Source organism: Ursus arctos, unplaced genomic scaffold, assembly GCF_023065955.2.
Source record: "Ursus arctos isolate Adak ecotype North America unplaced genomic scaffold, UrsArc2.0 scaffold_22, whole genome shotgun sequence".
NCBI classification, from domain to species: domain Eukaryota; kingdom Metazoa; phylum Chordata; class Mammalia; order Carnivora; family Ursidae; genus Ursus; species Ursus arctos.
Window position 1 is genome coordinate 20,043,247 of NW_026622897.1, and position 12,080 is coordinate 20,055,326.

Here is a 12,080-nt window from a genome sequence, read left to right on the forward strand (position 1 = left end):
CCAGCTCCCTTGTCTTGTGGGATACCCGAATGGTCGCCAATGCCCTGTGCTGCCACCAGCCAGGCTCCCCTCCCCCTCCCCCCCACCAGGCCCCAGCTGATGCTGAACAAAGCGAGGCTGCGGGGGTACAGGTTGTTTCACGTGTGATTTGAATATCGTTTCTTTCAAGTCAAAATAGCACAGCAAACCCCTCCCGACCCGGGCCTCTCCCTTTAGCTCTCCTTTGCCCCCCTAAAGGGCCTCCAGCGCTTGCTGTAGCCCGTCAGTCCAGGTGGCCCAGCCTGAGAAAATGTCGAGTCGGCGGGTCCCCAGAGCCCCCTGCGCTCAGCCTATTAACGGTGCGGCCCCCTTTCTCCTGCCACAGATCCTCGATGTGAATCAATCCCATGATGCAACATGCCTCCCCAGCCCCCGCTCTGACGATGATGGCCACGCAGAATGTCCCTCCCCCACCCTACCAGGACAGCCCGCAGGTGAGTGTCGACTGACCAGATGACGGGATGGGGGTGCGGTGGCCTTCTCCTGGGCGGGGGGGACAGAGCGAGGCCTCCCCCAGCTGTATCCTGGCCACTCTCTGGGCTCTTCCCCCGCCTCCGGAGAGCCGGTCAACACACCCCTGGAGGGACCCTTGCGTTTGACAAAACAGGGTTCAGATTCAACTTGAGTAGCTCTGTCACCAACATCTGGGACCGTTTTCTGGAGCACCCAGTCATGCTCCTGCTCCCACCCCCACGCTGCTTCCCACTCCAAGCAGATATCAGACAAATGCACCCAACCCCTCACTCAGGGAGATCCAGATGCAGGTAAATCGAGTCTGCTGTTGAGTATCTGGGGAAGCCTTAATTAGGGGTTCCTTTGTAAAGAATCCCCCCATTTACTGGTCACTGGAGCCCTTCTGTCCCATCCTTCTCTGCCTGCCCGTTCCAGGAATCGCCCTTCTGTTCAGGATTCTGTCAGCTTCTTGCTAGAAAAAGTCCAGGACTGTATCTCTACGTCCTCCCACCCTTTCCCCCTGGTTCCCACTTTCCATCCTTCAGCTTGGACAGCAGCCCCCGAGTTCTCCCGAGACTCCATCCTGGTTGCCCCTCTTGAGAAAGTGGCATCTTCGTGCTGTCTTCCTGTTGTCTCCTCTCCTCCTTCTGGAGGCCTGGCCCAGCTTTGGTGGGTTGGGCTCCCCCGTTCCTTCAGACCCATCACTTCGGACCCGTGCTTTCCCCCTCTCTGTTCATGCGCACCTCTCTCCACACTTGGTCCTCTGGAGCCCCTGAGTTAGTTATGGGGCTGCGTGTCAGAGGAGCCTCTGTTTTCCAGCCCTTACCTTCACTCCCTCCTATTTTCTCTACCCTGGTCTCTCAAGTCAGTGGTACTTCAGTAAGGGTTTACTGAGTATCTGTGAAGTGAACTGCAGCCAGCTAGAACCCTCATTCACTCATTCACTCAACAAACATGCAGTGAGAGCCTACTGTGTGTCAGGGATCCAGCGGCCAGTCTTTGCTCTGTCTGATGCCCCTTGCTCCTGAGCATTTCACGCACAGCCGTTCTCAGGGACCATGTGAGGGGTATTAATATGCAGACACAGGGTGGGCCGACTTTTGCTCACATTAGGTCCTAGGATCCTGACAACCCCCCAGCCTGGCATGATCATATAGTGTCTGCTCCATCCATCCCTGTTTCCCACCTCCCAACCCCCACCCCAGGAGGTCACCACTTTACAGAACGTTCAGCACGCAGACCACCACTGACTCCTCTCCCCCCACCCCCTAAAATTCAAAAGCACTTATCATTCCCTGACCTTCGAGCACACGTCCTTTTGTCCCCACCCCTGTTCCAACATGTCAACTCCATGCTCCTTCCTCGGCTCTCCCCAGCCTAGCCTCCTATGCGGCCAACCCTCTGCCCACGTCAGTAGCTTTCCACCAATGACTGCAGGGGTGGACTCGGCATTTACATGGTTCCTCTATTTGAAAGCTTCCAGGCGTGCAGCAGTATGTGAGGACTCTCCCCTCCATAGTCAGAATGAAGTGCAGGAGGGCTGGACCGTGGAGACTTATGAGCCTAGGGGCCGTAATGGGGAACGAGCTTCCTCCTCCCTCAGTAGACACAGACGTCATCCTTTTGTCTGCTCAGGCAGTGTTGGGGACCCCCGGGGTCCCGATGAAGAGCCAGGCACCATTTCTTTTGTAGCTGGATCCTGCTCTCCTCTCCTAGCTCCACAGTAGAAATGAGGAGCCAGCATGGGGTCCCTTCCTATCCTTAGCAGGTAATGGGTGCAAAGGTCTCATATGCAAGACTTGGGGACAGACGAGGGCAGCGCCAAGAGGTCAGAGAGAATCAGACTGGCACAGCTGGTGGCCGCTGCCTCCCTCCCGCCTGCCTCAAGCCTTGTTTTGCCTGCCGGGGCGGCTGGGAGAAGTCTGGGTTTGGGGGGGGATTAGCAGGAGAGCTGCAGCAGGGCCTCTGTGGTCTAAGAATGCTGATCTGGGTGTAGTTAAGTACAGGAGCCTAATTTAATTCTCAGCATACAGCTGAGAACTAATACATCCCAGCTACGGAAGGAGGTGATGGAGGTGGGGCCGCAGCTCTTGGGCGCTCAGCACCCCGGAAGTCACCAGTGAACGGCTCGAGCCTTTTGGGGGAGGAAGGAAGTCTCCGGTTTCCCATCTAGGGCCTCAGAGTAGAAGCCCTCAACAGGGACTGTCTCAAGGCTCTCCTCTCTGAGGAGCTAGCAATACTTCACCATGGAAAACTCATTTACAGCAAAGGAATACTTGGCCCTGAGGAAGCCACACATCAATTTGTAACCCCAGAACCCAGGAAAGAAGTCTGACAGGAAGTGTCAGTGTCCCTGGTAAAGTGACCGAGCCAAACTCTGGGGTCCTTATGGCCTTGGCTAGGCCACTAGGCTATGGCTAGATTGCCATGGGCCCTACCTGAGCCAACCTGGTTCCCAAAGAAACTGATCAGGATGGGGGGTCATGGGGAGTCGTTCAGGCAGAGATGGCATGGGCAGGATGAAAGAGGTGAGAGCCCCGAAACAAAGACCTCTGACTCATGGGGAAAGGCTGTTCTCTCCAGAAAGAGGTAGACTTTGAGTCCGATTGGCTCTTGGCCGGGGGTGGTGGGGAATCCCTTCTCCACACTCTCTGGGGGCTTCTAGGAGTGGCTCCCACATAGAAATGTCTTCTGTGTGAGTCTTCTGCTGGGAACTTGCTCTGATCCTCCTGCTTATGCTTACAAGGGGCTGAACCCAGCTTCCCAGGGGAAGCCCTGCTCCATTGCCCTCATCATGCTCATTATCCCAGAACCAACTGCTCTTTGACACTCAATGTCCTCAGGAAAGCCGAGCCTAGTAGGAACATGGGTCAGGCACACAGGGGAGTCCCTTCCTAAATGGGGCTCTCTGGAAAGGATTCCCCACTTCCTCCAATTCCTTTAGGTCTAATCTCATTACTTTTGGATCCGGTATGACTTGTTTCCTCAAGGCCTGGACAGCTGAGCACATCTCTCTATCACCTCCTTGGAAACCCAGTTTCTTCCACAGGCAAAAATGGACAGTCTCTGATATGAAGTCCCCAAAATGAAAAAGGAAGCGAGAAGCAGAGCCCTTCCTCTGAGACCCATGCGATCGTTTTAATAATGTTCCCATTGTGCTAAGGGCTAGCAATACCGAGCATAATCTATTCAAATGCACAGGAGAATCTCACTTTGGAAAATTAGGAATCTGCATTAAAAAATTCCCAAGCCCCGGACCTTCTTTATAATAAATTAGAATTTTTTTTCAAGGCAAGTTCTTAACTTGGCAATTTCATTTTTGAAGTTTGGGGAATAAAGTTATTAAAAATGAGGGAGGATTTTTTTTCTTCCCATTTCAGGAGAGAAGTCTTAATGGTTACGGCCCCCTGCTATCTGGGCACAAGCCAAGTGGTATGATGGCCAAGCAGCTTCTGGCCCCTCCATTCTGTTTCAGTCCATCCACAGGAAACCCTGTGATTACTTGTAAGGATGTCACTCTGTGTTTATTGGGCACTAAAGGCTGACCATAAGTTTAGAAAGTGCAAACCCAACAACCCACTGGAACCCTTCCTGTGGCCTGCTTCCTCCTTCTGGTGGCTTCTGGTTAACTTCTGTTAGAGTCACAGCGCCCTCTACTGTCTGGCCACAGTACCTTGATTCCAGCGTGGTCTAGCTGGGTCCTTGATCCTCACGTTCTGCCCTGAGAGGTAGGGGCAAGTCACTGGGGACTGTGGATTTCTACAACGATTGTTTAATGAAAACATTGTCTCCAGGGAGACCTGGATATGAGCTAGGTGTGTGGTCCCCCCACCCCCGTTCAGTGTATGCTCTTATTTCCTACATGACTCTCTTTCCGTCTTCTGCATTCCTGCAGTAGTCTGGCCATCTGTCACCTGGACTTACCCAGCCCCCTCCTCCCACTGCCCCAAGCCCCAACCCCTGACTGCTCTTAACGGAACTCTAAAAGCTATGTTCTCTACTATTCTCCCTTCCCAGCAAGTCGCCCTCCCAGACTTTAGAGGTAACACAGCCACCCGCTCACGCCTGGGCATATACTCTTCCTTTGTGTACTGTCTTCACTTCTGAATGTCATTCAAGTTCTTCCCCTTCCTGGAACACTCCAGATGCAATGTCACCACCGAGCAAAGTTCTCCCTTCTGCAGTTCCACCAGCAATTTCAGGAAAGCATTTGGCTCTAGTGGTGAAAGCAACAGCTTCCCTTCCCTCGCCCTCCCCACACACCCCAACTCCTATCAGCACCCTCCCCCCACACTTCCTCAAACACAGACACATACCTACCGTTCCACAAATATCTTTGCCCTTGGCTTAGAGGCAAGACAAATATTTTATCTGGTCTATTTGTGTATGTATTCAATGTTTAGTATTCCTCTGTCTGCGTGTCCCCGGCATGTCGGGCTGCATGAGCATTTGACCAGAAAGCAGACATCCTGGCAGATCCCAGTCTATCCCACTAGGCACAGCCCTCTATGGACATGGGCACCCAGTTACCACTTAAGGAACAAATTGGTACATAAAGTAGCATGACTTGATGATGGGTGATATTAAAAAGGTTTCGGTCATTCACCAAAGGTGCAGCCTCGTTAGTGAGCAGAGGGAGGTCAGGCACGCAAAGTCAGAACCCTTCATTCAGGACCAGTATGGGAAGCTCATCTCAAAAGGAAGTCACGCATTGGCTTGGGACCCTTTGGCAAAAGATCTATTCCTCTGTCCGCCACCATCTTCCTGTGACCCTCAGAGTGAGGAGACTGGTAATCAGGACCCAGAAAACTGTGCCTGGAGATCTGGGGTCAAAATGATGCTGTCTCAGCTCTCCTGCAAGACGAAGGCTAAAGCTGGGCAGGCATGTCGGGGGAGGGCAAGACCGGCCAGACCCGCCTCTCTTGCCCCCACCACCATGTACCTTCTTTCCCTCCCTATCAGAGCACCATTCCCACTCTGGGCAGGGCCAGGGGAGCAGACAGCCTGGGGAAGCTGATGGGCTTTGATCAGTCATTAGGATCCCCATGCTGGTTTCATTAGCTGGAGGCAGAGGGGGTGTCTGGGGCCCCTGGCTGTGAATGGCCCCCAGCCAGGCCATGCAGCTGTGACGGGCAGAGCGAGTTCAGATGTTTTCACACTTTACATTCCTCTCATCTCTTTAAGGCCTGGAGCCCCCTGCCTTTCGCTTTGCAGCAATAGAGTTAATTCAGCAGCTTTGAAAGTCCCCCTAAGCCTTTTCTGTGGCGTGATTGACGGCTGCCTCTGCCCCTGGGGGCAACACCCCAGGGACCATATGGGCGACCTGCCTTCCCTGGCTTTGACTCATCAAAATGGACTCTTCTCTTTCTTTTTTATTTTTTGCTGGGCCTTTCTTCTCTTTGTGCAGTGACCTCTGTCCCTGGCCTGCTTGGGCCACCCATGTGTTTCAGCTGGACATATCCCTGAACTCCAACTCACTCAAGACCTACATTCCTCATTGTGTCAAAGGCAAAACAACCTATAGGTCTGACCAGGGGGCCTTTGTGCCCCCACTTAGGAGGTGGCGGGCCAGCAATATGACTTTTAAGTTTGTGAAGAAATACTCTACTGCCCTTGTCTAGGTTTTCTTATTCGATGAACTTACACCTGAATTCTGAAATTTACCTAAAACACAGAGACTTCATTGTCTATCCTCTTGCCTCCAAGCACGGTGAGGGCCCCAAACAGCTACAAAAATAGTTAATGGCCCAAGTACACAAGGCTTAAAATAAATCAGGGAACAGGTGATCAAAGTCCGCAGCGGCCGAGGAGCACTTGAGCTTGCTTTGCCTCCCTTTCCGGTGTGTTCTTCTAGGAGCTCTGGTGTCTACAGGGCCTAGACGGAGGGGGCAGGGCGAGTGAGGGCCCAAGGGTGCTTGTTGTCCTTGAAGTTCGTGGTCCGGTGGAGTGGGATGACCCCACATGGCAGAAATTCAGGAGTCCTAGGCCTTGTCCCAGCTCTAGTGCTGATGAATTAGACACATTGAGGCCAGTCATTTCAGTACGATTTCTTCCATCCACGCATCCATTCAGTAAATACCGAGTGCTTTCTGTGAGTTTGCAGGCCTTGTGCTAAGAACTAGAGATACAAAATACATAGTTCCTGCCCTAATGGAGCTTGTAGTCCATTTGGGGCTGTGGTTTCTGCATCTGTAAAATGGGAATAATGTGTACCCTCCCCGTCTCCCAGGATTGTTGAAAGTGTGGGTGGGAAAGGTAGAGTGGTCTTCCCTGGCCTCTTTACCTCCATGACCCCGACATTGAGTTCTCACTCACTCTCTTCCGTACATCTCCAGTAGCCAAGATTGCACTGAATTTTCATTACTCTGCTTTTTATTAGGAATATGATAGGCATATCAAATATGTTTCTAGCTGTGAGCATGCCCCCATGGACACGCATGCACATACACACACGCACACACCAGGCCCACAGAGGCGCACACACACTGAGATTCTGATACACCCACTAACGGGCCTACTGGAAACCACTGGTTTGGGACTGTTACACAGCGAGGGGTTCTCCAGAGATGGTTGGGAAGGGTGGAGAGCAGACAGTTGGGCCCAGAAAGGGCCCAAAGCTGGGAAGTGAGACTCAGATTTGAGTTCACAGCCTTGCCACCATCAGCCACATGTCAGTAACACCCCACGAGTGCAGACAGGGCCAGTGAACATTTTACAAGCCTCATTTTGAAAACCACTGCCTACAAACCCTTTTAAAACTAATTAATTAACTAAGACCCCTCATTTTACACCATGAAGTCATTTTTCTGTGGTTTGTTCTATCCAGTGGACCCTGGGATCAGGATGTAGGTGACCTGGGCTGGCTGTTCCAGGAGCCCCTTTGAGCCAGCTCTTCCACTCCCTGTGCTGACTGGGGGGTTGGGGGACATTTAAGGAGCCCCTGTCGACCCCTCCCTTTTTTGGATCCCCGAACCTTTCAACACCTCTCTCCCTTATCTGCTCACTCGGTCAGTCATTCAGGCATTTAACAAACTCACTGGGAGCTTACCGTGAGCCAGGCATGGTAATGGGGGTTGGGACACCAGTCCACTCAGGAAGACAGACAATGAGGGGCCCCAAGGTGTTACAGGCATTAAGGTTAGAGGCATACACAGATGAGGCAGGGTCCAGGCTACCTGGATCTGGGGGGTATGGAGCATTGGGAAAAGCTTCTTGGTGCAGTGCTCTAATGGTCCAGCTGAGACTTGAAAGAGGGATAGGTTTACACATGGGAGGGAGGGAGGCAGGGCGGGGGAAACGTGGACATTTCCTGCTGAGGCAGCTGTGGGAGCAAAGACAGGAGAATGTAAATCATCGGGCATGTTCAGGCAACCGTACACGGTAGGGTCTGATCAGGGTACAACATAAGGGGAGGGTGCTGTACCAGCGACAAGACCAGGGTCAGGGAGCAGGCCCAGGCCTGGAGCACCCTGGGAGCTGTGCCCTCCCCACAAACACATCATTTTTTGGCTTTGCCCCCTGCTGCCTCCCACCTGTTGAAGCCAAACCTGGTGTTTACCAAATAGCTCCGAGCCCTGACCTCCTCCCAGGTCCTTGGACTCTCTCCTGGTTGTGAGGGAACCAGATCCCGCCCTGCCAGCTTGCCCAGGCACCTCAGAGGGTGCCAGCTCCCAGGCAAGCCCAGCCCGGCCCCGCTGGAGCCTCAGCGGCCCCTAGTGGGCCAGGCCCGTGTGGCCCCCCCGTTCTCCAGAACACAATGCTTCCACGGCCTGGTGCAGCAGGCACTGGGGACGGGTGGCTCTCACCTTGCCCGGGTCAGGTGGAAGGCTCAGAAGAGGGCGTGTCTTCTGGAGGAGTGTGGCCTTGCTGAGTCACGCTGAGAAGGTGCAGGCCTGGGTTGTCCAGGGTTGGAAGAAAGGACTCTGTGAGAGGTTCTTGGCTAGGAGTCACAAAGAGCAAGGCCACGCGTGGGGGGAAAGGGTGTGACATGGACAGTGTGGGTGCTGGGGCGTCTGGGACAGGGTATGGACAGGGAGTGGAGTTTGGATTCAGAAGGAAGACTTGCAGAAAGGAATAATAAAAATGCTTAGAAACCAAGGTTTACTGAGCACTCGTGTACCATTCATCCTCTCATATGACTACACTGTAGCCCTGGGAAAAAAGATTATTAGCTCATTTGTACCTGATGGAGAAACTGAGGAGTGGAGGAACTGAGTCACACAGTTCTTCTGGGAACTGTGAGCGTTTGTGGGAACTTCCCACAACACCATGGCCCCCTCTCCTTGTGCCTGAGCCCAAGCCTGCCCCATCCCCCTGGGTGCTTACAAGAGAGGGGGGTTCCCTCCACAGGGGCAGGACCCCCTAGGCAGCCCATGGAACAGAAGCTAAAGAGACCAGCTCTGAGTGCGGGCTGCAGACTGTGGATTCTAATAATGATAATTACCATATACTGTCTATTAAGTGCCCGCTGCCTTGCACCCATCATCTCATTTAATTCTAACAACCCTGCACCATATGTATGGTTGCTTGCATTTTTATAGGTGAGGGCCCTGAATCAGAAAGATTGAGTAACTTGCCCAAGTCGCACAGGTAGAGATCACGTCGAGAATAAATGCTCATGCCAGTATATCATGCTCTGTCCCATTATCTCCAGCTGTGGGCTAGATGCCCACTCCCAAACAATAAGCAGTCAGCAGCTGTGACTTCTCTGCTGGGCCTGAGGCATTCAATGTCAAGGTAAACCTGCCACCAAAAAGGTATCTTTGGGTGGGAAGCCTACCTCCTCCACACCAGTCCTTCAATAGACATTTTAAATTCTCTATCAAACCCTGAGGCTACAATAGCAAACAGAGAAGACCTAGCCCCTGCCCTCCAGGGACCTACGAGCTAGTCGCTGAGAGACATAAGTCAGCCCTTGTGGCTACACAGCGTGCTGGGGGCCGTGGGAGCACAGAGCCGGCGAGCCCAACCCTTGCTAATGCTCGGCCAGCATCCCCTGAAGAAGGTAGCAGTCTTCACCATGGTAGTGGGAGGCAGGAAGCACCACCACCATTTCACTAATCAGGAAACTGAGACCCTTGAAAGGTAAAGTTCCAGATCCAGAGTTGGCCAGTAGTGAGTGGCAAAGGTGGGATTCAGTTCTACCTGAGGCCAGCGTCTCCCGCAAACCACCGCTGTGGGGTGCTAGAAGGACTCTGGTGTCATCCCTCATCCTGAGCCTCCTGCCCTCACCTCGCAGGAGCCAAAGAGAGGAGCCCTGAACGGAGGCTGACAGCAGAGGGTGATGGAGGGCTTGGAGGCCGGTATGATCAGGCTCTGGGTCACAGGCTCCTCTGCAGCCTTTGAGGGGAGTGAACCCAGCCCGCAGCCCTGGGCCGCCTCCCATGAGCGAACCACCCGTACCCTCCTGCTTGGGCTCTACACAGAAGGACTGTTTCTCGCATGACCCATGACCAGTGTTTGGGGAATGGCTTGTGTGTGGATGGCCTCTTGGGGGATCAGGATTCGCTGGGCCACAGTGGGGACAAGAAACTGCGTGGAGACCCCCCCTACCCCCAGCATGGCTGAGAAGTAATCCTTCCACCTGATTCTGGCTCACTTCCTTTCTGTCCCCTTTGTCACTTGACTGGGGGCGGGGGGGGGGGGGACTTCCCATTCTCCTCTTCAAAGAAAAAAAGCCCTTGGGTCTTGCCCCAACCTTTACACCAACTCTCTAGCTGTCTCTTCACTTCTGAGGGCTTTAGTTTTGTAATGCAAAATGGGGACAAGACTAACTTACTGCACGGGATTACTGTTGAACATGAAAGCCTCTAGAGGTATTTTATTAGTTCATTAGAACATAATGTGCCACTCTCCTCCTCCAGTGGGCGAAGGGTGGTGCTTAGCAGAAAGGAAAGCATGGATGGGCATTCCAGCGTCAGTGAGGGCAACGGGGGCAGGTGGGTGAGATGAGCTTCTCAAATCACACCGTGGGGCATCTCCTACCCATTTTCCTGGTCAGACTAGACTGTCAGAGGGGCTGCCAGATTTGCCTGCAGATTTTGCTTTCCTCTACACACAGCTTACGAACGTCAACTCTTCCCACTCTGTTTTAGGATGGGGTAGGGGTCGTGAACTTTCATCTCAACGTGTTTCAAACCAAGTATCTGGGCCAGGCCCTTGCACGCCACGCTTAAGGCAGGGCCGGTTCTAGGGGAATGAGGGAGAGAAGTCCAGTGGTTATAGCTTCCATGGAAGGAAAGAGTTTGGAGTGGTGGCCCCAGGGTCTTTGCTCCAAGAAAGGACCCTAAGGTAAGAGGAGGTGGGAACCCTAGAACCCTGTGTAGGCTCTCAGCACCCCATCTCCTTCCAGGGAATGCTGCTGCCCTTCTCCATCCTTTAGTCATTACCCTGTTCTCTCTCTTTTTTTAAAGACTTTATTTACTTGAGAGAGAGCTCCAGCGCACAAGCAGGGGGGAGGAGGGGCAGAGGGAGAAGGAGAAGTGGGCTCCCCGCTGAGCAGGGAACTCGATTAACCCATTAACCGACTAGGCCACCCAGGCATCCCACCCTGTTCTCTTGATGACTCCTTACAGACTGTGTAGCACATATTACCCCTGCTTTTTACAGATAAGAAAACCAAGGGTCAGGGGCGCCTGGGTGGCACAGCGGTTAAGCGTCTGCCTTCGGCTCAGGGCGTGATCCCGGCGTTATGGGATCGAGCCCCACGTCAGGCTCCTCCGCTATGAGCCTGCTTCTTCCTCTCCCACTCCCCCTGCTTGTGTTCCCTCTCTCGCTGGCTGTCTCTATCTCTGTCGAATAAATAAATGAAAATCTTTAAAAAAAAAAAAAAAGAAAGAAAACCAAGGGTCAAAGAGGTCAGGAAATTTGCCCCCAGACATGTAGCCAATAACTGACAGAAGGAGCATCGAACCCAGGGCCTCAGATTCCCCGCTCCTTCCACTCTCGGAGACTTTTCTGCTCTTCCAGAAAGCTCTCAAGACATTGTTCAACTTTGCCTCTCCTCCTCTGTGCCTCAGTTCTCCTTGTTGAAAAGGGACAGTCCTTGTGTCCGTGCAGTGCCGTCCCCACACCCTGTCCCCAGTTTGCTGCCAAGGCAGAATTTCCAGAGTGCTCCGAGGTCTCCTTGGAGGAAGGTTCAGAGTCTGGAGTGGCCGGTTCTGGGACCAGCTGTGAACATACTGAGTGGCCTCGTGGAGTCTGTACCTGCCAAACAGAGCAGAAAAGGACAGTTACTCGGAGCGAATGCCTGACATTTAGACGTGCTAGTAAACATCTGACAACCAGTTCTCTGGGCGGCGCTGGGGAAGAGGCCCTGACTTGCAGCATTTGCCAGTTCCCATGGTGTAAATGCTCAACGAGGCCACTTTCAAGAGAGACCCACCAGCTTGCAAAAGTCCTGAAGATGTAGAAGTTGGCTGTCACGGGCCAGAACCAGGGAGCTCAAGCACGTCCTGTCACTTCCGACCATGCCCTGTGCCTGGTCCGTCCAGCCCCTCCCCTGCTCCTGCTCTGGGCGTGCTGCCCAGAAACCTTGTCCCAGCACCTCCACAAGCGGCCCTCCTCCCCCAGGCCCTGAGGCAGCTGCT

The 12,080-nt window shown here is 53.4% G+C and overlaps 1 protein-coding gene across 5 annotated transcripts in view; it reads left to right on the forward strand.

The window, feature by feature from the left end:
* Positions 1-12,080, forward strand: part of PKNOX2 (PBX/knotted 1 homeobox 2) — a 272,005-nt gene that overhangs the window by 194,550 nt on the left and 65,375 nt on the right. For all 5 annotated transcript variants that reach the window (XM_057316694.1, XM_057316693.1, XM_026505481.4 and 2 more), the window contains one exon: positions 365-473. In XM_057316694.1, coding sequence (XP_057172677.1) covers positions 387-473 — 87 coding nt within the window. In that variant the 5' untranslated portion in view covers positions 365-386. The remainder of the gene's footprint in view (positions 1-364; positions 474-12,080) is intronic.